A 27,066-nucleotide genomic window follows, 5' to 3' on the forward strand; every position below is an offset into this window, starting at 1 on the left:
ATTAATATCATCCTCACTCATCTCAGTCCTAATCGTGTCCTGCTTTGCCGGGCTAAGCCCTCGCTGGATCAATAAAACACCTCTTTCCATCCCTCCACCAGTGTCTTTTCATCAGCGTGGGGCCCCCCGAGCCTCCCTCCTTTGGGCTGAAGCCCACTCTGTTCACAGTACGGGACGAGGTGCCGAGACACTCTGTTCACTGGTTTATTGAGATTCGGGGAGTTCCTTCCCGCAGAGATACCACAGAGCAAAAGGGATGCCACCTTCCGCCCCATAAGACCATCTTCCATCTCAACAGTCCGGGGTGCCTTCCTTTGGTCAGGATTCTCACCAACTATCCACTAGAAGCAGCTCCCCAAACCTGCCCCCATTTCTTCTCCTTTCTTTCCCCCAGAAAAACACAAAACCAAAAGGAGCACTCTTGGGAGAGGATGATGGTGAGTGTGGACCAAGGGTGGTCCGTGAGTGCATAGGAGAGGCGGGAGTGTGCAAGCAGAAACCAAGTGTGACGAGGAGAGGGTGTGGACGGCCCCACCAAATGTGAATTGGGGAAAAGTGCGTAACAATGTGCGGGGGGGGTGCATGTGGCTCTGTTGGAAGGACACAGTGATTTTAAGATGCAAAAAGAAGGGGTACACAAGGCACCACGAGGACGCACAGGGAAAGTGCACGGATGAACTTGGTTGTGTGCACGCAGGGAAGACATGCTAGACAAATGGCACACGCCCACCCACCCCACCCCCACACACACACACGCCCTCACAGGGCACACCCATGATCATGAGAGGGGCATGCACAGCCATGAGGGAAGGGAACACACAGAGCACATGTGGCCACAGGAAGGGTGGAGAAAGCACGTGTGAAACGCATGCGCACAGGAGTCTGTGCAGTGGGAAGGAGCAGGGGAGGGGACGATACATGTGTGTCGGGCAGAGAGGGGGAGCATGTGAGCCTTGGCAAGAAGAATGAGTGCCCTGGAGAAGCGAAATTCAAGAGGGACAAAACTCGTGGAAGTGTGGAGGGACAAGTGGGTTGGAAGGAGAAGAGGATGGTGAGAGAAATGGCCAGGCCCTGGTAGGGCAGAGAGAGCACTTGGGGGAGACCCCTGCTGGATGGGAGTGGAGCACAAACGCAAGGGATCTGTGGGGTTGCCGTGGCAACGAGACAGGGGAAAAGAAAAGGGTGTATGTAGTGAGGCTGCCGAGGAGCCAGTGAGTGAGACGCTTCAAGCCAGGTACAAACTAGATTATGAAGTAGAGATAGAAAATGCCATGAGCGAATGAGAGAGAACAGGGCCTGGCTCCCAGAGCACTGGGGACTCGCAGGGGGGCAGGTATTTACAAGAGATGGGACGCAGTAGTGTTCTTCCCACCTGGGGTAAGGATCCCCTGCTTCCTCCCAACCCCCCTCCGCTTCTTCCTCTCCCTCCCCTTGCTGGCCTGTCCCCCCTCACACCTCCCTCACTTGTAAAGCAAGTGGACTCGACTCCCATCACAGCTAAGCCGGTCGGGGGGCTCAGGGGGCCCCCTGGGCAGGCCCCCCGAGGGGTCTGGGGGTGTCGGAGGGTGACGCCGGGAGCGGAGCTGCTGCCGAGACTGGAGCTGATGGCGCAGTTCAGAGACACGCTCCTCTTTCTGGAGGAAGAAAACAATTGGGCAAGTGGGAGAGAGGAAGTCAGGAAGGGGTGGGAGGAGGGAAGGAGAGGCAGAGAAAAATGTGGGGGAGATGCAGGGGTAGACGGACAGAAGAAAGTGAAATGAGGCATCGGGGCAAGAACAGGGAGAGCCAAAAGAACATAGTGGGGCACCAGGTGAAGAAAAGAGATCAGGGAAATAAAGGGGTGGGGGGAGGGGAGAAAGGTCTGTGCACACAGCTTCCGGTAGTGTCAACCCAGCTGGAACACCCCCCAGCCGGACACAGTGCTGGCCCTTAACTACAGCCGGGGGTGCCGTGGACACCTTGAGGACCTGCCCAGATCCCTCTCACTGGAGGGTACACTCAACCCCCACAACCAGCCACCCCCAGTCCAGGGCCACCCGCTCGCCTCCTCCAGCAGGTCAAGCTACCCATGCAGCTCAGCCATGCTCCAGAGCCCCCTCGACCTGCTGAGGCCAGCACTCGATTATTCCTGTGACCAGCTCCACCCTTTCCTCTTCCCTGTCCTCCTCCACCCACTCCCCAGCAGCTTGTCTCCTGAGACACACGCACCTGAACCCCGATCTCTGGCTCTGCCTCCAAAAGCCCAACCGGAGGCATGGACTTCCCTGACCCGCCACCACCCCCGCCTTTACCACACACCTCGGCAATGATCTTCTCCAGTTCACGGTTCTCCTTCTCCAACAGCCGGGACTTCTCCTCCTCGTTGTTGTTGGTGGAGGACCCAGTCTTCATGGTGTCCTGCGCCTCTGACTGCCACTCCCCTCGGGTGATCAGCCTGCGCATCTGGGGGCGGGGGTGGGGGACACGGATGGCGGAGCAGGGACTGTGTCAGCGATTAGCTGACGGTGGGTTGCAGTTGAAAAGAACGAAAACAAGAGGGACGAGCTGGGCCCGAGACAAGGGATGAAGTGGGAGGAGGGGACGTGGGAAGAAGCGATGGATGGGGACATGGGCTGGAGAGTGTGGGAGGACACCCAGAAACGCACCTTGGGCACAAAGAGCACAACCAGGGTGATGTAGGAGGAGAAAACTATGGCGAGAGAGGCAAAGGCAAAGGCTGCATCCTGCTGGCTGGACAGGATCATGGTGACCGGGGCAGTGATGAGGCACAGGACCTGCGGGCAGAGCATGTTTGGGGTCGCAGCTCTGCCGGCTCAGACAAGAGCCAGGGTCTTCTTTCCCCAGGAGACAGTCTATGGGGACAGGTTCCTGGGGAACTTTCCATTCGAAAAGAACCCAAAGTCAGGGTCATCCTCAACCCTAGGTTGAGAAGAATCCCAAATAAACTGTCCTAAACCAGGTACAGCGCTAGGTCAGCCCCTCCCTCAAGGCAGGAGCTCCCAGGATCTCTACACACACATCAGAGTCCTCAAGAGCCAGTCCCTGGGCATCCCTGGCAGGAAATCTCGATTCAGATTCCAGCCTGTGAACCACAGACAAGTAATTTCCCCTGTTTCTGCTTCCTCATCTATCTAGTGGGGATGCTAACGTCCACTTCACTGTGTGGCTGTATGAAGATTAATGTGCACTTTATAGACTGTAAAGTGCTTTACACATCCGAGGCATTAAAAAATGTTGACTTCCACCCAACTGACCCCACATCTGGCACCTGATTCTTCCCAGGCCACCCCATCTGGGCTGCTATAGCCAGTGCCCAGGGTCAATGCCAGGTGTCCAGGGAGCTCACCGCCACGTTGTAGATGGCCATGCCCACAGCCCGGTGGTCATTGATCTTCTCAGTGGACACACTCTTGGTCTCATAAGCAAGAAAGATACCCAGCAGCAGCAGCAGCCCCTTGTAACCGTAGAAAATGCCTAGGACGGCAGGAAAGGGTCACGTGGACGACAAGACCTTCATACGCCACTCCCTCCCTCCTCTCTACGCTCTTCGCCTGCTGCTGCTCCTTCTGCTGGCTCCACAAGGGAAAGGGGGCCTCCCCTCCAATCCATCCTCTCTGACCTAGCACAACCCTCCCTGTCCACTGCCCCCAGTGTCCACCCACTGCTTCCTCCTGGGACTAACAGCCACATCACACAGGATGAAGATGGTCATGAGCAGCTGTCAGTCAGCAAGCGCCTGGGCCACACGGTGTCTCACCCTCTTACCCTCCAGGTGGGAAGACGGCTTTCCACGCTGAGGGCAGGTTTGCCATTCGTGGTCATAGGTCAGAGCCATGTTAAAAAGGCCAAGGTGGCCTAACCCCTCACAGCCCTGGTCTCATCCAGGGAGCTGACCAGACAGAGACAGGGTCAGGCCTGGAGATAAGGGTGAGGCATCACCACTGGTCCCTCTGGTGAATACGCGCTCTGCCTCATCCCTGCATTGGACCTAAGCTCCTCACACAAGAGACCAGCTCTCCCCATTCTCAGAAAAGGTTAGTGCAATGACAAATAGGAGGACATTCGACATGGGTTGACATGAGCTCTCTGAGTCTTTCTCCAAAGACCCTTCTCCCTCCAAAGCTACTGTCCTTGCCCCACACCCCCCCACCTCACCCCCCACCTTAGCGGCATCTACCCCCTCCCTTCCCCCACATCCCACACACCAAGCCACGTATTCATCTTTTTGGAGCTGCAGTGCTCCAGCTGGGGCAGAATAGACACGTCAATATCTTCCTTCGGCTCCTCCTTGGCAAAAGTCTGAGGGAGAGACAGGGCCACAGGAAAGATGGTTGCCATCCTCCCCTCCCCTCCCCACCTCTGCTCAGTCCCTGACTCCCAACACTGCGCCCTCTTTCCGATGAGACCCTCAATTCTGACGCCAGATCCCACTCTAGGTCCGGGAGCGTTTGCCCAAACACCTTAAAACTGCTTGTTCCCCTGCTTTCCATGACGCCTCAGAGTCCGCACATCCTTCCCGATCCCCACCACTTCCTTTCTTCAGATGAATCCAGAGTCTCTGGTGGGGCTCCCTCCAGGAAGGAGATAGAGCTGCTTAGAGGCACAGGGCTGGAAAGCACCTCCCACAGGCAGCTCTTCTCCTCAAGACCACGTGCAGCCCCGGAGGCCTTCCACCAGTGAGCCCCGCTCAGCCTCCTGACCGCAGCGTCTCCTCCCAAGCGGTACCTCAATGGTCCGGTGCAAGGGGTCCACGATCTGCCAGATGGCGAGGGTGAGGACGTCCATGCCCACCAGCAGGCCCACCGTGGCATACAGCTTCCAGGGCTCCAGGGTCTGGGTAAACACACGGAGTACTGGTGTGTGGGGGTGGGGGTGGGGTCCTCCAAGCCCCGAGAGCCACGATACTAGGGACCACTGAGGGATCGGGAGCAGCTCACCTTCCTCCACTCCTTCTTTTCCTCCTTCTTTGTGAAGACCGTGTGGACCCACCAGATCTTGGTGAACATAGAGCCATAGCCCAGGCTAAAGCCCAGGCCCAGGAGCCAGAGGCGGGCCTAGGAGAGAGGGCAGGAAAGAACAGGATGGGGCAACAGGCAGGACTAAAGCAGGATGGGGCAGGGCTGTAGGAGGGAACAGATGACAAGGCAGGCAGGATGCAGCCAGTAGGTGGGCCTTGGGAGGGGGAGGGGAAGGCGGTGGGGGTGGGGGGATCCAAGGCTGGCGGCGGGGGAGCAGCTGGGGGGCAGAGAGTCTCCAAGCCTGTTATAAATTCCTCCCATCCACCTTTGCCACTTTGCCACCTGGGTGATCCTGCTAAAAAACTCCGGGTTTTAATGGCCAATCACTTCTCTTCCCCAATCACTGACTGTTCCCCAGTGCCTACAGGTTGCAGCCTGAAGACCTCCAGACGTGGCAAGAGACCCTTCACAATGCGGTCCCACCCACCCTTCCAGGCTCTTCTCCCCCCAGGCCCTCACTTGCCCCCGACTCCAGCCCTGCCGAACCGCTCACTTGCTCACTCGCCCTGGCCCTTGATCTACTCTCTTTTCTGCCTTTGCTACCCACAGGATGCTCCCTCTGCTCCTGCAATAACCATCCTTTCTTTCTCCAGCCGACAAAATCCCCTGCATCCTTCACTATTCAAATGCCGCCTTTTGTGAGGTCCGCCCAGCTACTCTGACAGTAAGTAAAGCTTTCTCTTTGCTCCCACAGCAGATCCCTGCTCTGATATCTCTCATATGTCACTGCGGCTAATTGTCAGCTGTCCCACTGCATTAGGTCTCACTTGGGACAGAGAGCCTCTTAGGAATTGAAGGTGCGTGTGTGTGCAAATGCCATGTGCTTAGATGCGTGATCAGGACGGGCACAGGGCAGAGGAAAGAGAAGGAGTAAGGATGGGCAGGGAAAAGGGTGGGTGTTTCCCACCAGCAGAAGAGAGAACCAAATAAACATTGCTGCTGAAGCCAGCCTTTCTCTGCAGCCCCAGAACCTTCCATGCACCAAGAGTCCCACAAGGCTTCCTCCCTGTGAGAGTGGTCCCTTCCCCCCAACTCTCCCCGCTGTTGGTTCCGATCCCCGCCTCCGTCCTTCCAAACCACAACTAAGGCTCCCACGGGAAGTCCCCACTTTTTGTTCTCAGCCCGCACGCCACAGACAGGCCACCATTGTCCAAGGGTTCTCTGTGCAGACCTCCTTCCTTCGCCTTCAATACCTCCCCCCTCTTCTCTGCAAGTCATGCCATGGCAACCTCGGAACTGACAAGCGAGCTGCAGAATGAAAACGTCTGGAGGCACAGAAAGAAGGGACAGAACCAGACAGACACCAGAGGGGCGATGTCAGGAGAAGAAACGGGGACAAGGGTGGAGAAAAGATGAGAAGAAGGACAGGCAGGGGGCGGCGCATCACAGAAGGTGCTCCTGAGGGGGCAGGAGAGCCACGCTCTGCAAGGGACCCGCCACCCCCTCCTCACCTGGCAGACGAAGGGGAACTGGCTTCTCCCGATGTGGTAACCATCCAGCCCGAGGGGGAAGACGGCAGCTAGCGCCAGGGAGCAGCCCACAGCAGTCAGATTATTCAGGTTGGGCTGTGAGTTCTGGATATAACTAGGGCAGAGGCGGAAGGGTGGGAGGGGGAGAAGAGCAGAATTACCCCTCCTCTCCAGGGAGACTCAGCTCCCCAAATACCCTACAAGGGCCTGACCCCAACCTCAGGGCCAGGGGCAAAGGCAGGCGGGCTTGGAGCAGGCAGCGGAGCCTCGAGAGACAAAGCCAGCTGGGTCACGGCGGGGCTGCAGTGGGCTTTCCCCGGCACGGGACCCCGCCGTACACACTCTGTTTAGACCCCTTCACTGTGTTACCCGGCCCCAGAGGCTTCTTTATTTCTCCGTTAGCTGCTCTGGAGCAGGGATGGGAGTTATATCTGGTTTCCCCTTTTTCATTCGCAGTGGTCATTGGGAAAGCAATAGTTCAGAGTGGAAACCTCGAGGCTGCATGGTCTCAGGAGCTACACAGTTTCCTTCTCACTCCCTTCAAGCAAATGATCATTATCTTGGAGAAGCAGAAAAGACAAGGAAACGTCAGAAGAGAAACTTACCGGACATGGGAGTTATAGATGTTAAAGGACAGACAGACAACAGCTAGGACAATGCCCAGGCTGGAGAGAACGGAGACGGAGATAAAGAGTTTCTGTGACAGGAAGCGGAACGTCTTGATGACCAGGGTCTGGTCAGCTGGGGGGGACCCGCCTGCATGGCACAGGGGAGGGGAGGGGAGGGGGAAGAGAAAGGAAGGAGGACAAAGGGATGAAGGTGGGACAGGAGAAAGGAAAGAAGGACAAAGCTGCTGATGGGTACCCAGGTCTTAGCTCTGAGGACAGGAGGCCCTAACTGCCCTGAACAGGGTCTCCTGCAGGTCAAATGCTCTTTGATGCTAGGGCTTTTAGAAAACAATCAGAAATGAGACAAGAAGATAGAGCTAGAGGCCGAGCTGTATCGTCAAAGTTGTAGAGTCTTTTTTCTTTTCTTGTTACTATACGTTCTTTGTGTTTTTCCATCTTCCTTGCAGCAAAGGAAAATGGAGGGGAAAGAAGGGGATACTAAGGAAATAACTTTTCTCAGGTCTCTTACAACTCAAATCAAAAGCTGCAAAAGACAATCATAGAATCATGAAGCTAAAATGCCTCAACGTACCAAGTCTGGCCTCCTAACCTCAGAAGGAACTTCTTTAAAAAAAAAAAACTGATCTGTGATTTTAACGCTGGCCGGGTGATATTCCCAAAGGTCTTTTTCAGTTATTATTAAAGGGAAGCTCAAACTTGTCAAAGAGTTCACAGAAAAAAAAAAGACTAATTTCAATTTGCTTAGCTTTAAAAAAAAAAGCATAATTCAGGCCATGCAGCATTTATAGCAATACAGAACACTGTCCTAAATTCAAATTATAAAAAAAAATTTCCGAACTCCAGCAGTGCTGAGAACTACTAGATTTCAGCTGGGCAGGCAGATGGCAGCTGGCTTCCATGGCTGTGCCCCCCTCCCTCCTTAAGACGCCAAGCCTTTGTTTGATCAGTAGAGCCCTCCTTTTGCCCACCTTGAGTATCTTTCCCATTTCCTATTATTTAGCCCACCAAGCACACAAAGGATATAATTGCTTCCTTTTTCTCTTTAAAAAGCACATTTTCGCAGAAGACAATTAAATGAGGTTTTGCATCGTCTCCTGCAGTTTAAGCAACCGTTTTCCTATCAGAGCTGAAGAGGCAACTCTAGGCTTAAAGTAGCTGGTTTAGATACATCAAGTCACCAGAACATCTGGGAAACGCAAACGGAGCTTCCATTTCCCACTCCCTGCCTCTAAGCCCCAGTCGTCCCAGCAATGCACTATTTTTAAGAGTGCATTGCTATCAACCGCCTATTCCCTCTCCAAATACACCAGTCTGCCCTACCCACATCTTGGAGGTTTTATTCCCTTTCTCTGAACCCCAGCCCCTGGCCCATCTCCTTGGCACATTTCAACCTAATGGCACCTACCACCCCACTCTCATTCAAACAGCATTGTTTGAGGGGTGTTTGAATGAACATTCAAACAATGAACATTCTTCATTGTTCAGAGGGGTTGAAGGAACATATAAACAGGATCTATTTACCAATCCACTTATCTGTTTTGGACCAGGAAAGGTCATCCTTGGTGCTGTCATAATAGCCAATCTTCTTGTAGCTGCCACCTGGACAGATGATCACAGAAGGAGTGACTACAGGTAGGTAAAGAGCCAATCCCGAGCATTCTCAACCTCCGACTTCCCTAAAGTAGTTCTCTGTGGTCGTATCTGATTTTCCCCTTACCTGAGCCCCTGAAGGACACTTGGAAGGACCTGGGGGTCACTTGAATCAGCGATCTGACTTAAAAGCACTATGGGGTGGATCCCAAGGCAATGCAAACAAATAAGAGTATCTTATATGCTTAACGCCCTTCAGTGAAGAAGGCTGCACGATATGTCTGCTGCCCATTGCACAGGCTCACACCTCAGCAAGATGTCTCTCACTGTGATTCTGGCTTCCAAATCTTTCAACATGTCTCTGCTTATTCTCCCTCTCATGACAGACAGAATCACAGGATCTATTTTCCCAGAGGCTTTCATTTTAATTTTAGAAATTTCTCTTCCGTTGACTTGGCTTCTAATTCCTTAGACGAGTTGCATCTGCCTCTTAGAAAGCCACAAAGTGAAATTCAGTCACTCCTAAGACTTCTAGAGCTGCCCCAGTTACCATAACTTTTCCTTCTAAAGCCAACTCACACCCCTTTGACCATGGCTGCAGTCTATTCCCTCTTGTCCTGGTTACAAAGAAGATCTGAGAGGATGGGGGAGGTGGCGAGAAGGAAAGAAAGAAACTTTTCACAGGAGGCCAAGAAATGGTTCTTCTGGCTCTGCTCGAAGAGGCTGAGAGTGGAGGGGAGTTGAAAAACTAATTCAGAAGTTTTGCAGATACATAAATGTGCTAAGTTATAAGAAAATACCATCTAGAAAAGCCAAACTATACATACTATAGAAAAATTAGAAATGTGTTTACAAATCAAGGAAATGCAATGGATTCCCTTTAAAAGTAGCAGGTTTCCTAGATTCAGCTTTTCTTGGGTTCATGAGAATGCCAATGACAAGCCATGAACCCCTCAACTCAAGCCACCGAAGGGAAATTTTTCAAATCAAAATGGGGGCCCCTGGGGGAAGAGAGTGGCTGTTTTCAATTTGCATGTCCAACCACCACAACTCAAAGAAACCCACCCATAGCTTTTATGCTTGATGAAAAGAGAAGAGCGGGCAGAAGATAGGGAGGCACCAAGGCAACCTTTTGACGTCTCTTGGGTTCTCCCCCCAGATGGTGTCCTAGCCCAGCCCCAGCCTGGTCCCCGACCTCCCGGTCCCCTCACGCCCCTGCCCTCACCCTGTAGCTGCTCGATGAGCGTCCATGCCATCCGAGAGCCGCTGGCATCAAACACCACATGGCCCTGAGGGGGAGAAACATGTGGAGGGAGGCAAAGGGGATAAAAGCAAGAGTGAAAAGAGAACATCGGGGACTCTTTGAATCCTTATGTTTTTGATGTAATTGAGCTTCTGAATGAATTCTATTTATGGCATTTGCCTGCATATAGGACATACCCCAGATGCCCATACCCTAGATTTTAGGAACATTATTCTTTTGAAAAGAAGCTTCACCCAGGAGGTTTGAATGGGAAAAAATCCCCAGATAGAGCACCAGGGGACCTGGCTTCTGGCTGTGTGACCTGAGGAAGTCACCAAATTCCTCTGGAGGCTGATTTCCCCACTTTAAAAGGAATAAGGAGACGATCTTTCAGGCTGTTTTCTCTTTTAAAATCCTATAATTTTCATCTGACTCATAAATACTGGGACTGAATAGAAGTGAGGGGAGAGGTTGAAAGAAACGGAGGATACCATTCCCCTTCTAGCTTTTCGTGGGGTTTTCTGGTTTGGGGGCTCCTACTTCCCTGGTCTGAGGCCGATTATTGCAGAGAGGTAACAGAGAGAGAGAACGCACGTCTCCAGGAGAAGGAGCCTGGCAGGGGTCTCTCTGGATGGGAGGACAGAGGTGAGTGAGGGGGCTCTTGTGACTCACGGAAACACCCTCAAAGGATGAGGAGTTCATTGCCCGGTAGATTTGGTCAGTTATGGTCTGGTTGTTGTAGTTGAAGTCTTCCAGGCGCACCCCCGAACGGCCACCCCCTCCAGACGTCTTGTTCAGGGCCAATGCCAAGGCCCAGATGGCATCATAGGCCAGAGGTGCCTCCTGGAAGCCTCCCGTCTCCTCAGGGTGTCTTTTTAGTCGTTTGGTCAGTTTCTCCACAAACTCCTGGGAGGTCTGGGGAGGGAAGAACAGGAGGGAAGGATTGGAGGAGGGGGTGGGCTTCTGATTCTGGCTCCGACACTTCGACTTGAAAAGATGGTTTGTGTTCCTGTTGTCAGATTGATCGAATGTACATTCAACATCTTGAACTAAACCTACTTGTCTGTCCTAGTTCAGAAGCTACTAGACTAGGGCAGGGGTTAGCTGGGTCCGATGGCCTTAGTGTGCACAGCTGCTAACTCAGAACTGCAAACAGATAAGTTTAATAAATAGACGCTCTGCGTAACGAACAGCAAAGGATAGAAAGCAGAGAGAGGGCAAAGCAAAGACGTGGCTACTCCCGCGAAGAGTTGCAGCACTGGTGTTCTCTCAGCCTTCAGACTCTCCAACAGAGCTGACGCAGGAACTAACAGCTCCTACAATTTTGAAAGAGCCCAGAAAAGGTGACACCACAGCCTTCCTCACTCTGTCAACCAGGAAGATTTTTCTTTAGTGTGCTGACTTCCTGCCACCCTCATGTGCTTTCAGTTCACTGTCTCTTGGAGGGTTTTCAGAAGACTTGGGACAGAAGAAACAGCCTTATTCAATCCTTATCCACACACACCCCCCACCCCTCCACCTTCTTTTCCTAAGAAAGCTAAAGAGAATAATAGCTCCTTTAACTCTGTCATGAAATAGATCAAGAGACCTGAATTTCTATACATGGCAGTAACATCGTTTAGCTAAACGACTGCAAGTAAATTGCTTCGATTTTTGCAACTGTCTTCCACATAATGAGGAAAATCACATCTGCCCTTCTTTATCTCCCAGAAGCCATAGGAGGAAAGGCTCAGTGGCCTCCTCTTCGCAAGGCACAGGTCATAGACAGGGGCACTACACAATTCTGTTTAGATTTGGAATGTATTAACATCCGTCCATACTCTAATGAAGGAATGAGTAGATGAATGAAGGATAAATATAAATCTCTGTCTCCCATACCCTGACCACATTTCCTTCTATTCAACTTTCTGGAGACACAGGGGAGTGGGAAATGCAAAAATGCTGGATATAAAGTACATTTTCTCTTTGTGAATTTCCCTGTCTCTCAACCTCATCATTGTTACTAATATTCAAATCTATATTTCCAGCTCAATATTTCAAGGCCTATCCCTAAGGCCTTTGTAACTATGTAATCAATAATCTGAATTAAACATATATAAGATTAAGGCCTATTTTTGCTCACTCCCAACACTCCCCAATACATAAGATTCAAACCTTAGGATCACCTTAGACTCTTTCAAATTACCAAGTCCTCTTAATTCTTTTGTTGAAATATTTCATTAATATCATCACTCCTCATACAGAATAATGTTAATGATATAATCGCTAACATTTATATTTCCAAGGTACACATATTAACTTATTTCATTCTCAAATAATCCAATGAGATAAATACTATTATGTGCCTGCTTTAGAACAAGATAAGGAAACTGAGGCACAGAACAGTTTCACTTGCCTGAAGTCATACTGCTAGTATGTGGTGGAGCCGGGATTCACACCCATTCAAAGTCCATACTCTTCCAGCTACCCTACACTGCCTCTGTAAGCTGAACTCTCTCTCCAAGAGCACCTGCCAGCAGATAGCACCTGGCCTGAGACTTTCTGAGTAATCCTTCAGCCTCCAAGTCCATCCAACCTTCCGTCTGAAGTAAACACTGCATCCGAAGATCACCCAGATGGGAAGGGAATCACCTGCTCTGCAGGTCGTGGTCCCCTGCCCGGGTCCTCACTCTCTGCTGGTTCCAGGTCACCACCGCTAACACACTTGGCCACTGGGGGCACCACTGCCCCCACCCGTGACTAAAATTACCGGAAAAACTCTTTCCCCTTTGGGTCAGCAAAGATGGTTGTAAATTTTCAAACGGAAATATTACAAGGCAGCTTAAGGAAAACTGAATAACAACACAAATTCCACAACCTATAGAAATTAGCGCAATGACCAAGTGCAAATTTATGATCCAAACTTTTTAACAGCCCTGTCTGGCAGTCACTATATATGAGAATAGATGCTCAACGGTGATCTAAAATGTGTATCCTGAAGTAGATTTTTATTTTCTATTGTGTCTGACGGGACCTCTATCGCAATTGGAATCTACTGACAATCTTATCCCCAGATATGCTGCCTTGTACCTGAACTCGAGTACAGCTCCAACCTGGAGCTATTTTTCTCCGAAACCACTGTAATCCACTCTCCCCACATCTGGTTCCTAAAAACTCCTCTAAATCTCAGTTTCTCAATCTCCGCACTATTGGCATTTTGAGCAGGGTAATCATTTGTTGTGGGGACCATCCTATGCATTGTGTTTTGTTTAGAAGCATTCCTGACCTACTCATTAGATACCAGTTGTGGCAACCAAAATTGTCCCTGAACATTGCAACCTCTGATTGAAAACCACCGCCCTAACAGTCTTCAAAGTGTGGTCCCCAGACCAGTAGCATCAACATCCCCAGGAAACTTACTGAAATGTGAAGTCCCAGTCCCCACCCCAGACCCACTGAATCAGAACTTCCAAAGGAAGAGCCCAGTCGTGGTTCTGACAGAGGCTAAAGTTTGAGAACTACTGACCTAAATGTAAGGCCATCCTTACAGAGTGAAGGCAACTCTGCTTCTTTTCTAAATCTCCTTGGCTCTGGGCCATAGGCTCAACCTTTGCTTCTGGTCCACTTCTCTTGGTCCTATTTGATTCATCTACAACCTCTTCTCTAGTCAATTGTTAAGATGGCTTCTACCCTCTGAAAAATTGTGGCATTTTAGGCTACTGAGCAGGTCTAGCAATAGCTCTAGGCCTCAAAGGCAGGCACCGTCTTTCTCTAGAGACAAAGAGCCAGAAAGAGACCCTCCAACTCATCCTGTTGAAAAGCACAGAAGTCACCCTTTACACCCCCAACCAAATCCCTGTGTCCTATCAGGGGTTCTTCTAGTTCCCTACTATGGGGCAGAAGCCACTACTGGCAGGTCCTGGGCTCAGGGCACCAACAAGCCTTTCTAGCGTCAGTTACCAGCTCCTCTACCTCCCCAGGTTCTCAAGGACAACTCACCCCTCAGGTGCCCTACATGGAAGTGACGCTGCAGAATTTTTCCATTGTATTTTTCAACCAAGAGCCCTTGGAAACGTCCCAGAACAGTATCCATGATCAGAGAACGCGTGGCAACTGACCCTCCCATCACACTCCTCTGCCAGAATAAGCTTCCTGAAGCTTATTTCTCCCTTGCTCAAAAACTGTCATCTGCTAAACAGTGTTAGCTCATAAAAGTACAAGTGTTTTAGTGAGACTTCAAGGTTTTCCACGGGAGGTGATAGAGCAGATGGTTTGGAGTTAGAGTCTAGTAGAATTCAATTCCAGCCTCACCACTCAGTATCTGGTGACCTGCGATAAATCACTTAACCTCTCTGAGTCTCAATTTCCTGGTCTATAAAATGGAAATGAAAAATCTACATCAGAGTACTGCAGTGAGGATCACTGAAATCATGTATCTAAGCTCCTGGTTTATTACATAAAAGTGATTATTACCACAACTTTTTAAAAATAAGATATTCAGGTGGCTTTACAGTCATTCACTCGCCCCCAGCATGTTCTCCAAAGCAGGTGTTCCAGACCTGGAGCTAACTTGGTATGATAAGCAGACACTTGGGTTGCCCTGTCGAGCTCACCCAAGATGCACGTACTCTTTAAAATGCACTGGTGAGCAAGAAAAGAGTCTCCCCGACACACCACTCCCTACTCACTTGTACCCCTCACCTGTAGACTGATTCCCACACCAGAGAGTGTGTCTTTTAGCTCCAGGTCTGTCACTAACTAGCTATTTGGAGCTAACTGATTTCAAACATCCCTTCTACATCTAAAATTCAAAAAGAGAATCATTAAAAAAGCAACAGGAGCCAAGCTAATTGAATATCACTCAGGAGCGATTATTAAGCCACTCTAAAATACTCTGAAGTCACCAAGAAAATAAAACGAATTTTTGCCCAGAAACAGTGCGCCTGTAAAGGTGTGCTTGCAATTACAGCATCTATAGTATCATTAACACCTCTCCCTCATTTGACTTCTTGCCAACGGCTCCTTGTTTCCATGGCAACAGCCCTGCAACTCATCGGGGGCCCACTGAACATACCACTCTCATAACTCTCTCTTTCCTGCCCAAGGAAGTCGCAGCAAAGGTGGAATCCACAGGAAACATGATGCAAACAAGTTCAGGGTGGGCAGAGGCCCCTTGCTTGTGCTCATATACCTCCAAGCTCCACACCTGCTCCCCTCACCTAAGAGACCCCTTCGGTCCCCTCCACCTGCCCAGGTGTGAGCTTCCAAGTCCTCACACACTCACCATGTTGGAAATGCTGCGGGTGTTGGCAGGGTTCAGCATGACAATCTCAGTGGTGATGTGGCCCTCCACTGCCTCGGTCATCTCATCCACTGTGCAGTTGATGGACGGGTCATAGATCTTGAACCAATTGTCGGCGTACCACCCGATGAGGAACCAGACGTACTTCTTCCCGAAGAGCCGCTCCTTGTACACCTGAATGCAGAGGAGGAGGGCTGGGTCTTTATTTCACTTCTTTAACTTATCTCACTTGACACTATTCAGCCTCTTTGGATTCAGAGAAGAGCAGAGAATTGAAAAGAGAAATCTACAGGTCTGGGGGTAGTAGCGAAGGCAGGACTACTCCTCCTTCTAAGTGCCTCCCCAGCCTCTATTTTTAAGTGGCCTCTTCCAGCCAGACAGGAAAAATGGGATTCACAACTTCCTCTGGAAATACAAAGAGATAGGAAAATATGACCTGGAGACAGTGTCATGTGTGAGAAGGCAAGATGTGGAGTCAGAGCCAACAGACAGGCATTTCATATTAATCCTAACCTCCGATCGTTTGTTCAGAGATGCAGGGGGAAGAGCCCAGGAGACACCCAAGGCAAAGAGCCCACCCAGTGCCCCTTCATCCTCAGATTCCAACTCTACCTCACAAAAAACTTTCCGGGCTTCAGTCTCGTAGAAAAGTCCCACGATGATTCGGGCGTCCTGGCGCTACAGAAGGGAGAGAGAACAGAGCTCCTGAGGGACACCGGACGGGGCCAAGCCAAGCACGTTCACAGCTTTGATTTCCTGTCCCAAAGTGCTTAGTGCAGGGTTCTGTTAAATGGGTAGTGGATAAATGTCAACCAGAAGATGGAGCTAAACTTCCCCAGGAGATGCTACTGCCTCGCAGAATCAAAATTATGTTATGCGATGTAGGTGTTAGCCAACTCTACAATGGTAATCAAATTGCAACAGATTAATGTATCAAATCAACATATCGTGCTTCTTAAACTTACACAACGTCATATGTCAATTACATCTCAATCCAAAAACAAAGAACAAAAACCTGTCCCTGCCTGACTCTCCTTTCCAACCCACCACTGCTCCCCCCACCCGCACCCTTGCAGGCTGGGCCACCACCCCCCGCCTTCCCACCTTAAGGTTTTTGACGGGCACAGCTGGATCTGAGAAGAAACTCTGACGGAAAGTAATCTCGATTCCAGCCTCCTTCACCCGTTCCTCCAGGTCATCCAGAGTCTTGGGTGGGGATGAGGAACAAATAGAAAAGACACAGGGTGCAGAATGCAGTAAAGACCGGAGGTGTTACCTGGGGACTGCACACTCAGAGCAAAGGAAGAGCGGTTCTGAACCTCCCTTCCACAGCTCTGTCCCTGGGGGGGAGAGTTCAAAGGAAAGCATCTGGAGTCTTAGGATGTGGCTTCCTACTGGGAAGGTGCTTGGTGAGCCCCTGTGGATCTGTGTCCAGGGAAGTCACCCCACTCCTACCTTACAGCAAAAATGGGGGAAAGGAAAAGAGAGGAACCAGGAAAAGACAAGGCAGGGTCTGGTACAGGCAGGATGATGTCAACCTCAAGAAGCAAGTGGGCAGACAGACAAAAGGATCAGAGAATGTCCTGAGTCACTGAGAGAAGGTTGGGGGAGGATTAAAGAGCCACTGAACATGAGAGTGAATAGAGGACCCGAAGAACAGAATTAAAGAGAGGGAGCAGACTGTCTGCTTTGGGTACAGAGCCAGGTATTTCCTTTCTACCCCCACAAATCTCCCTCTTCCCCCTCCACCTCTCCTTGCATGTCTGCATCTCTAAGTCAATTACCAGACCATGGACATGCACGTGTCTGTCTACCTCTCTTCCCTCTTCTCTCCCTCTCCCTCCATCCTCCCTTTCTGTTCCCTCTCTTCCCTTCACACATGCCCACCGCCTCCCCTTGAGTGCCTCTGGAATCTACTGCCTCCCTAGCTTCTTATCTCATATTCACTCCCTTATCTTGCCTCAACTTTAGAGTGAACCAACTTTAATGGAACTGGGTCACTTAGAATCTATCTGACTGGGGGACAGAGCATCAAGGCAGGAAAAAAAAAAGATCCTAAAACCAAAAAGTTGGAGAGGGTCCTGGAAACTTATTCACTCCTCTGGCTACAGGAAGAACATGCACTTAACCCACCTTAGATGTGTTCTCTTTTCATAAAGAGTCAAGCTCTTCGCCCCCAAAATGAAGCCCATGTCACATTCCTCTGTGCTGGGATTTGAGCAAAGGCCCCCTTCACCCTGACCCTCCTCACCGAGGTGAAGACCTCAGTGGTCTGCTGGATGGTGGCGATCTTCTTCCAGCCCCACTTTTCGAAGAGTTTCACCCGAGTAGGATTGTGGAGCGTGGCTGACGGATGAGTTCGGAAGAATGTGGGAAAGCGTTGCCGGTTTGACAGGGCTGGTGAGCTGGAGCCATAGGAAAGCTACGAGAGATGGGGACAGGGTGGCGAGAGATGGGGACAGGGCAGCATGTGTTCATGGCAGCCTTACTACGAGCTGCCGAGAGTTCCTTCAGCCCTTCCCTGCCTCTGGGCTTCTCTCTCTCCCTATCCAAGCCTCCCTACCTCTGCCCAAGGAAAAGCGATTCTCAAAAGCCCACACACCCCCTCCATCAGCCCTTTCACTGATCTGACTTCCATTGCTTCTGATGGAGAGCAGGTCAGTTGCAGCCCGGTCAAGCCACTGTTGCTAGGAGGCCAACTAGCCCAGGTCTGCAAAGGGCTCTGAATCTCGGAAGGAGGTCCACTGTGGTCCACAACACACCCCGTCTTTAGTACAGCTCAAGAGGGGACAGCGCCACCCTCTGGGCCCCAAGGCCCCACCTACCACGATGAGGTTCCACATCCTGGCGGCCTCAGCCACGAGCGTGGACACGGAGCTGCAGCCAGGCATGAGGATGATCTTGATAGGGTCGTTGTACAGCAGCTCGTACAGGTACTTGGTGGCTTGGCCTGGGTCACACTGAACAAGGACAGCGGGGATCAGAGGAAGCTCCCCCAGGGCTCCTCCCCTCCCTGCAGCTCCTGCTCTTTTCTTTTCCCCTAGTTACTTCCCCCACTACTCATCCCTCTGCTGAAACCCTTTTGTTACTATCACCATTTCTTCTCCTCCCTGAGTCTCCTTTCCCCTCACTCGTGACACACCCTTCTCTGCCTTCCACCTGGCGCCTTACCCCCACCCTCTCCTGCACACCCCCACATATGCAAACACTGCCTTCCCTCCTTCCAGCGCATCCTCAGACATCCCCTAGCCCACCTTCTCTCTATCACCCATCCCCCTTTCCCCAGGTTTCTATGCTCCAAACATCTGTGAGTAGAAAAGAGTCTGCAGGAATATGAACAAATTTCCCCCAAGTCCCCAGACAGCCTCCTTAAAGCCATTGTATGAAAAGTCCTCCCTCACCTCTGCAAACTCCCTCTCCCACCTGCTATTTTTTTCTCCCTCTTCTCTTTTCAGGGCGAGAGATAAATAAACAGGAGAGAGCAGGGACAAGACCACCAGGGGGTCCTGGTTCTGCGGCTCCATGCCCTCCTGCTGGGCTCTGACATTTGACGGGTGCATTGGGAAAAAAAGACATTCAGGGGTGGAAGGGGTGGGGAGAAACAAGGATGAGGGAAGAGCCGGGGAGAATAAATAGAATGGGATGCTCAAGAAACCAGATGCTTTTAGGGGTGCCTGAAAGAGAGGACCAGAGCTGGGAAAGTAAACAACGCGGAGAGCTCCAGAGGAAAAGCGCGAGGGGAGGAGGGGAAGCGGGGGGAGGAAGAGCCAGCCACAGGGCTCCCACTGCCTGTTCCCCTCCTGCCGAAATATGACATTTCGGAAGCTGCTGGAGCCCCCAAAGGAAGTGGGGAAGAAACGGAAGCCAGTGGGGAGCCAGGGCAGAGGGGACAGACAGGAGACACAGGGGACTGGGGAGGGTGATATGAGGGGGGAGGGCAAGCAGAAGGAAATAAAGAAGCCCCCTAGTGCCTGCTGGCTTCCCAGTGAGGCCTGACATTTGGGACACAGTGGGAAGTTGGAGAAGGGGGAGCCAGGGGAGGCTGGCCCGAAGAACCAGCTTCCTGCGGCCCACCCGCCCCCACCCCTGCTAAGGGCAGTCCTCGGTGTCTGCTCAACTGCGTGTTTTGAAGCTTCCACATCTTCCCACTTGGGCATCCTTGTGTATCTTTACCATTCTCACGTCCCATCTTCCCTATCACTTCAGATCCTGCCCCCAGCTTCTCCCCAGGGCCCTGAGGGGCCCTCCCTTTCTTGTCTGAAGAGAAGGTTAATAGGAACAATGAGGATATCTAAGAACACAGAAGATACATACAAATGGGGCAAGGCACGCTCCCCAATGTCTCTCCTTCTGTTTCTTCCTTCCCTCCCTGTCTTCTCTTACACCCCTTTCCCCATTCCACACCCTACCCATCACTGCACATTCCCTAGGCCACGTGATTCTCACCCTCTCCCCAATAGACTTCCTCTGATCTCACAAGGATCAAGGATCTGGATTTGCAGGCAGGAAACGACACTTTCCAGCTTGTCTGCCTTTCCATCTCCCCCTCGCTGCCTCTGCTATTTTCTCCTCCAGCTCCCTTCTCTTGGGTCCCCATCTGCTCCCCACCACCTCCAGGGAATCACCTGTCATGGTCGATGAGTTTGAGCTCACACCCAGGGCTCCCCTAGCTCCCTGTGATTCCCTGTCCTGAAGCCTGCACCCATCCCTCCCTGTCCCTCTCCCTACACTCCCACCCCCCACAGCCAATTACCTCTCTTGCTCTCCGAAGCTTGACTCCTCCATGGGATCTGACCCTCTTTCTCTTCCTGCCTCTCCTACCCTAATTCTTTTCCTGTGCCCTGCTGCCCTTCCTTTAGGCACCCTGGGGTTAGCTTCATTGGATTTTTATTGGTAAAAGTGCAGATCCTTGGGACTCATCGCTGACCAAGGAGTTAGAGTCTGTATTTTTAACAAACTCCTCTGGGGATGCTTAGGTACACTGAAGTTTGAGAATCACTATAGAAGTAGGAGAAGGAATTCAAAGTTCCCTAAGAGTTCTTGTGCCCTCTTCTCCCCAAGCACCCTATCTTCCATCCCACTTCTGCCCCCTCCTCCCTCACGTACCTATTTCTAGGTGTAAATTTCTGTTCTAAAAAACGAATATAAATCCCCAGGTGTAAGATCAACAAGTGCTCGCCTCTGTACTCTTTCACTCTCCCCCAATCCCTTAAGTCTCTGGGGCCTCCTGTGAGAGAAGACAGATTTGAGGTCCCAAATCACCTTCTTTCCCTGCACCACGCCCTTCCCTCATACTCTCAATCATTCATGTAGGGGACAGAGGTGGGAAAGGAATCTTATAGGACTATCCCCTACTACCCCTGGGCCCAAATTTTCTTACCTGCCCCCCCTCCCTCTTCCCCTCCTCCCTAACCCTACATCCCATGTCCCTTCTCACATCTTAAGAGGCCATAATGCTGCAAGGAAGACACTCAAGAGCCAAGTTCCACATGATGCCCCAGTGCCCCAGGGTCTCTCTCGACATCCCCACCCCTCCTCCTGGTCCCCCTCCCCCACTGCCATTCCTTCCTGTCCTCTTTCTCTACCCTGCATCCTGACTCTCTGACTCCCTGCATCCTTGTGTTCTTGTGGGGGCTCTTGTGTGGACGTCTAATCCCATTCATTTTCCTAGTGCCTCTGCCCATCTCTTGACCATTAACCTTCCCCAACCACAATATGCCGTATAGTCCTACAATCCAGGAATCTGCAACAGGGTTAGGGATGAAGGGATGAGAAAGAGTCAGGTAGGGACCACAGCTACCGTGCTGTTTGTTGTGATAAATAAACTAGAGCGCTCAAGTCCCTCAAAATTTTCCTCATTGGGTCCCTATTCCTTCCAGCTCCAACCTGCTGTCAAGATTTACCTTGTTACCATGGCAAATGTAAACCCCTGATCCAGCTTGCTGCCTCATTCCCTCCATCCCCCAACCCATCCCAGGGCTACTTTACTCCCTGGAGGAACTGGATCGGCTTGCACCCTAAACCCATCACCAGTTTCTCCAACCACCCCCCACCCGGGCACTTCCAAGGGTCTCCAGGAGCAGAAGGGTCTGCCTTGCAGCGTGATTAACCACCTTGAACCCTTAGACCCTCATCTTGAACCTCCAGCCCTTGTGACTCTCCCGAAGCTCCCGCACCCCCAGCCTATCTCCTGCTAGTCACACATGGGAGGGGTCTGCCTGGCAATCCCAGAAGCGACTCAGACTAAGGCACGTGCAGCTGGCCCTCTGCCCCCCAAACCCCCACCTCCCACCCACTCCCATGTCCGGGGCTACCTTGCTGTCGTGGTGGATGAGCTTGAGCTCATAGTCCGGCAGGATGTCCCTGCGGCTATTCACGTCCTCCAGCGCCATCTCCACCGCGGGCTGGCAGGCCTGGCCCCCCGGCCAGCCCCCGCTCATGGGAAACAGCGCCCCGATGTACACCGCGCGCCGTTCTGAGGAGGGGTGCGGGGGTACCCGCGGGTGAGGCCGCGGGAGATGAGGGGAGTGGGAGGCCCACACCGGAGCCACCCCCGCCGCCATCACCACCAGGAGCGGCAGCGGCCACCCCACCCGGGGAGAGGGGGCCCCTGGACCCATGGCAGGGGGCGGGGGTAGCTGCTTGGGTAGGGGGAGGAGCTCAGGGGGGACACTTTTCCTGGGGAGGGCTGCTGAGGGGATGTCGGGGAGGCGCCTCCATCCCTGGTTTTGTGCGGAGGAGAGGGATAGGGCCTCGGGGAAGTAGGGGAGGTTGGCTTTCTACGGTTCCCACGGCTCTAGCTCCCGCCACCGCCACCGCCACCGCGGACTCTCCTCGCGGACTGACTGACCGACCGAGGGGAGGAGGAGGAGGGAGATGCAGGGCTGGGAGGGGGCTCTGACGTCACGGGCGGCGCGCGGCAGCGGGGGTGGGGGGGCAGAGTTAGGGAGGGAGGAAGGGGGCGGGGATGGAGGCGAACGCCGCTGTGGGAACCACAGTCTGAGAAGAGGGGAGGAGAGGGAGGATGCGACCACTAGGGTGAAAGAGATGGACGAGGAAGGGAAGGGTCCCACCTAAGGGAACATTAGGGAAGGAGGAAAGAGGGGAAAGGGGCGTGCCAGGAGGGCGGGGTGGGCGGAGGGAGCCGCGGGAGGCTGAAGCTATGAGGAGCGAGTGATGGAGAAGGAGAGGACGAGAGTGGGACGCAGGAGAAAAGGGGCTGGCGCCCGAGCGTCTTAATGGGGGTGTGCATAGATGGCGTGAAGGACTGAGGGCGGTGAGGGAGAGGGCGAAGGGAACGGTTTTGGAGAGGGAGAGCTGGGTAGGGAAGAGAGAGGGCTGGGGTACGGAGTGGGGGTGGTGACAGGGATGGAGGAAGGAAGCAGGGGGCTTGGTGGACAGGAGGTTGAGAAAGGGTGGTGGGAGAAGGAACTGAGATAAAAGAAAAGGGAAAGGGCGTGGGGAAGGAAATGATGTGGGGAGGAACTGCAGGAGGGAGAGTGAGGCCTGGCAGTGGGTGAGATGGGTGGGCCGGGCTGATGGAGTCAGCAGGTGAAATCCTAGGAAGGGGGCAGGCAGGGAAAGGTTCCAGAGAAGGTCGGAAGGAACCCCACAGGGGAAGACGAGGTGGAAGCTCCGGGTCTCCCAGCACTCTGCCGCCCCCTGCTGGGGCTCTGCCATTTGGCTGAAGCGGAGTCTGGGAGGAGGCGGAGCGGAGGGGAGTGCAGCCAAGCGGGGAGATGGGAGGGCTCGCAGCCTCGCAGAAAACCGGGACGGGAGGCTGGAAACAGGTAGGGAAAGAAAGAGCCGGCCGCGTACTGGGGTGCGTGGGGGAAGGTGTGGGAAGAATGGGAAGGATGAGAACCCAAAGCCTAGGGGCAGAATCCCTAGGGGTGGAGGGTGAAGAGTGAGGCGTAAGGGGATTGCTGTGCACGCGATGAGGGTTTCTGATCTCACCTGAGTGTGGCGTTCGATTCACTGGCAGCAGGAAAGACGGGGATCAGAGAAGAGTTACCAGTGGCGCCCAGCTTCCCAGGCCTGATCCCCAGCCCCCTCCCACACCTGTCCATGCCGGAGTAGAAGCCTGCGATTTTGAGGGGAGGGTGCCTGGGAATAAGAGCAAGGTGGGGCTGTGGGTCAGGACTTGTTGGTCTTCTTCTTTTATTTTTCATAGGACAACAATTTGGGATAGGAGTGCCAACAGCTAAGACATGGGCAGATCCTGGTTTTGTGGAGCCTAAATGTTATAAAATTTGGGGGTCTCTCTTTAAGAGAAAAACATTACAAATGCAATTGATTTGAAACTATTGCTGTTAAAATATCTTACTTTTGGAACTTTTATAAAAACCTATGACCATGTGAACACATTATTAGAACCCTCTACATTATTCGAACACAAGAAGACGCCTGTGTAAGTGAGGAACCCTGGAGCTTAAATTTTGTTAGCTTCATGGTAAACCCCTCCCCGGATGGGACTCCCACTTTCCAGAATGCAATGGTAAACTACAAGCAGAATAATTAAGTTAAGTGAGGAAAGCCAGGTCCAACGATCTTGAAAGGTAGAGGGTCTACAAAGGTAGAGGAAGCATGAGGTATGCCTGCATCCCAGGAGAGAAGACTGCAGAGGGAGAATCTGGGTGCCCAGGAAAGGGGGAATTTTGCAGAACTAGATGGGGAAAAAAGGAGGTGGTGGACACAAGATGGATTCCCTTGGGGAATGACGGAGGTTGTCCAGGAGGTGTAGAAAAGGACTGTCTTCTTCCCACCCCATCCCTGAGTTGTCCTTAATGCTCTGACAATTCTGCCCCCAATTTTAAGTCTTTTAAATTTTTACCCTGATAAAAATTTTCCACCCCAGATAGTCTTTTCAATCTTATCAAGTTTTCTAAATATGACATATGATTTATTACTGTCTTTACAATAAGTCAGGTACATAATGAATGGAGAGAGATCAATTCTAGAAGAGGGTTATGCATAGAAACTTCTAAGTTTAGAGAAAGGAACTGAGACTGGGGAAAACTGGAGTATTTAAACCTTAAGGGTGATGGTGTGTGAGACTCATAAGGAAAGGAGAAAATGTAAGACCCAAGGATTGGAAGCATGGGAAAGATATTAAAAAGAGAAAGGGAAAGATATTAAAAAGAGAAAGGAAAAGCAAGGAAGCCCCCAGCATAGATAAAGTTAAAACGGGGGACTGCAGGAGGAAGTTTGAGACAGGTGGATGGAGGAAAGAGTTGAGCATTCACCTCTGCCTCCCCCAAGCCCCCCATTTTGTATAGCACCCTGTTTCTCCCCACCATCCATTCCCACCCCACTCCCATCCTCTGACAAGTGTCCTCATCTGCTGCATGCAGGCTGCTGATCCCCTCACCCTGGCAGTGGGGCTTGGGGGTGCTCCACTGGCCCTGACTACAGATGCTCCGGGAGCTGCCCACCAGATGGAAGTCGGGGTCACACCGGAAATCCACCCGGGCTCCGTCCAGAGCTGGGAGGTCCCCACCCGTCAGGAAAACCTTCCCATTTTCCAGGGTCAAATAAGACTTGGAGCAGATTCGGACTGTGGAGACAGGAAAATAGAGAGAGTTGGAGAAGACTCCCTCCCCTTAGAGAGCAGGGAGGGGGCTCAGATTTGAGTTTGGGTCCACAAGCATCCTACTCCGCAGGAAATCAGGTGTTAAAAGGATTAGCTTCTCTAGCTTCCACTCCTCTCTCAACACGGTAAGCATCCACACATTCAAAAAAAAAAAAAAAGGAAAAAAGCATTTCCATCATAGGAACCCAAGATGGAGCTATAAGCACATAAAATGGGACCTCTTCAAAGTCAGCTACAGTGGGCGGTTCTCTGGCTTTGAAATGTGTGGATGTATGTAACTTCAGATGCACAATCAGATTTGCCTTATTATAGTTGGCTTATACTCATGTTAAACTGGGTTTTAGTTGGGGGTATATAGTCTCTCCATTGGAGACAAGTATTTGAAAATGTGATGAAATCATTTTAGAATGTTTTTGCATAACCTGCCACTCACAATCCTCGAAGAGACTAACTCACAAGATGAATAACCAAGTTTTTTCTCAAAGGGTCAGTGGCCTAATGGAGGGAGGATGAGATGAAATGTGCAGGCTGCTAACTTTTCTGCCTGCAGCTGCACACAGCAAAGTCCCTCTTACATAGTAATGGGTCAATGAATGTACTTGTGAATTTAGTTACACTGAATTTAAAGTGCTGACTTGCAAGCAATGATGCTAAGTTTGAGGCAGGAAGAACGGGCTTGAAGAGGGGAGGGGCTTTGCGAGGCTACTCACCACAGCGGCTGGGTGTGTCCATATCTGTCCAGGAGCCGTTGGCCAGGCACTTGCGGACCTTGGGCCCCACGACCTCGCGCTCCCCCCGGCACACATACTCAATCTCATAGTCCACGGGCAGGAAGTTGATAGCCTTCACCTGGTCCCGAGTCAGGCCCCTGTACCTGATGCCCCCTTCCCAGGGCGGGTGTATGATCTGGCAACCTGGGGGGTGAGTCCAGAGGGAGGCGGAAAGAGAGGGATGGTGGGGGAAAAGGAAAAGGCAGAGTCAGCGCGGGAGGCAGGGGAGCGTAGGGCGTGGTCAGTGGGCAGGTGGAGGACAGAGGGGATGGGATGAGGTGAGGTGCTAGAGGGTGGGAGCGGGGAGGGGTAGGGAACCCTGGGCTAAAGGACACAACGGAATGAGGCAGGGTTAACACTAATCAGAGAGCCCGCAAGTGGGAAGGGAAGAGTGCTGGTTGGGGTAATGGAGAAAAGTAAGAAATCGTGAAAGGGTATGATAAGCGAGGAAGTTTGGTAAGAAAGGCTAAAGGAGAATCTGAGTTGAATTACAATGAGAGGAGAGGGGGGTCCCACAAGGCCCCCTGGGCAGCAAGGTGGGACCAAGGAAAAGGCGGAACTGAGGTAGCAATGTGGGGCCGGAAAGAGAGGCGCGGGTGAGGAAATAATGCGGGGTCGCAGGGGCAGAGAACAGAGGTGCTGGGTAATACTGTGGGGTGATGGAAAGGAGGTCAGGAGTAGTAAAGTGGGGCCAGGCCGGGATGCTGTGTAGGGCTGACGGGATAGCAGAGGGGATGCAAGGAAAGGGGGAGGGGTGGAGGGGTGCCCGAGGTCGCCGGAGAAGGGTGCACCTTCCGAGGTGGCGTTGGGGGTCTGCGCCCCGCCCGCGCCCGGGGGGCGGAGGAACAGCGGCGCCAGCAGCAGCAGCAGCAGCAGCAGCATCTGAGTGAGAGGCGGCCGTGAGGACTGGACCGAGCCCCGCCGGCGCCGGCCCGGACCCGGGAGGCGGCGCAGCCTCCCTCCGGTCGCCTCCCGGGCTCCGACCCGGCTCAGCCCGGGGACCTGGAAAGCGCCCGGCGGAGGAGGCGGGGGCGGAGCCCGGCGCGGGGTGGGGGGGAGAGGAGGAGAGACAGCCTGTCCCCACCCTCCTCCTGCCTCCCTCGGCCCCCCCCACCCTCCCGGGACTCCACCTCTCACCACCTCCTCTCCCCCGGCCCCCGCGGCTCGCCGGAGCCCGGCTTCCCCACGCTCCCGGGATCGGCCGCCTCGCCGCTCCCGGTCCCTTCCCCGCCGCTCCTCCTCTCCCCCGGCCCCCGGCCCCCCGATCCCCGGCTCGGCCCTCCCCGCGCGCCCCTCTCCAAGCCCTGCCTCCCCCGGGCCCTGGCTCTTACCTCGGCGCGCCGGCCCAGCTCCCCGGCTCTCCCGGGCCTCAAGGCCCCAGGCCCGGCCGCTCCTCCCCGCTCCCCCCTCCTCTCTCTTCCACCTTCCCCCTCCTCCCGACCCTCCTCCCCGCGAATCCGGGCTCCTGCCAGGC

The 27,066-nt window shown here is 52.7% G+C and overlaps 1 protein-coding gene across 5 annotated transcripts; it reads right to left on the reverse strand.

Moving 5' to 3' along the window:
• Positions 1 to 190: 190 nt before the first annotated feature.
• Positions 191 to 27,066, reverse strand: GABBR1 (gamma-aminobutyric acid type B receptor subunit 1). Of its 5 annotated transcripts, none has more exons than XM_057699732.1 (22): positions 26,924 to 27,066; positions 26,384 to 26,474; positions 25,533 to 25,736; positions 23,187 to 23,207; positions 21,545 to 21,705; positions 18,056 to 18,190; positions 17,482 to 17,652; positions 16,335 to 16,436; positions 15,843 to 15,908; positions 15,213 to 15,404; positions 10,622 to 10,864; positions 9,932 to 9,995; positions 8,638 to 8,715; positions 7,093 to 7,243; positions 6,470 to 6,602; positions 4,938 to 5,054; positions 4,726 to 4,833; positions 4,206 to 4,299; positions 3,347 to 3,474; positions 2,646 to 2,774; positions 2,299 to 2,442; positions 191 to 1,634 (listed from the first exon to the last, which is right to left on the reverse strand). In XM_057699732.1, the coding sequence occupies exons 2-22, from the start codon at positions 26,472 to 26,474 to the stop codon at positions 1,461 to 1,463; spliced, it is 2,706 nt and encodes a 901-aa protein (XP_057555715.1). In that variant the 5' UTR covers positions 26,924 to 27,066; the 3' UTR covers positions 191 to 1,460. The 5 variants fall into 5 exon arrangements, with proteins under 5 accessions (XP_057555715.1, XP_057555716.1, XP_057555717.1 ...); XM_057699733.1 differs by lacking the exon at positions 26,924 to 27,066 and adding an exon at positions 26,733 to 26,798; XM_057699734.1 differs by lacking the exon at positions 23,187 to 23,207.

The sequence above is a fragment of the Hippopotamus amphibius genome, chromosome 11 (assembly GCF_030028045.1).
Source record: "Hippopotamus amphibius kiboko isolate mHipAmp2 chromosome 11, mHipAmp2.hap2, whole genome shotgun sequence".
NCBI classification, from domain to species: Eukaryota; Metazoa; Chordata; class Mammalia; order Artiodactyla; family Hippopotamidae; genus Hippopotamus; species Hippopotamus amphibius.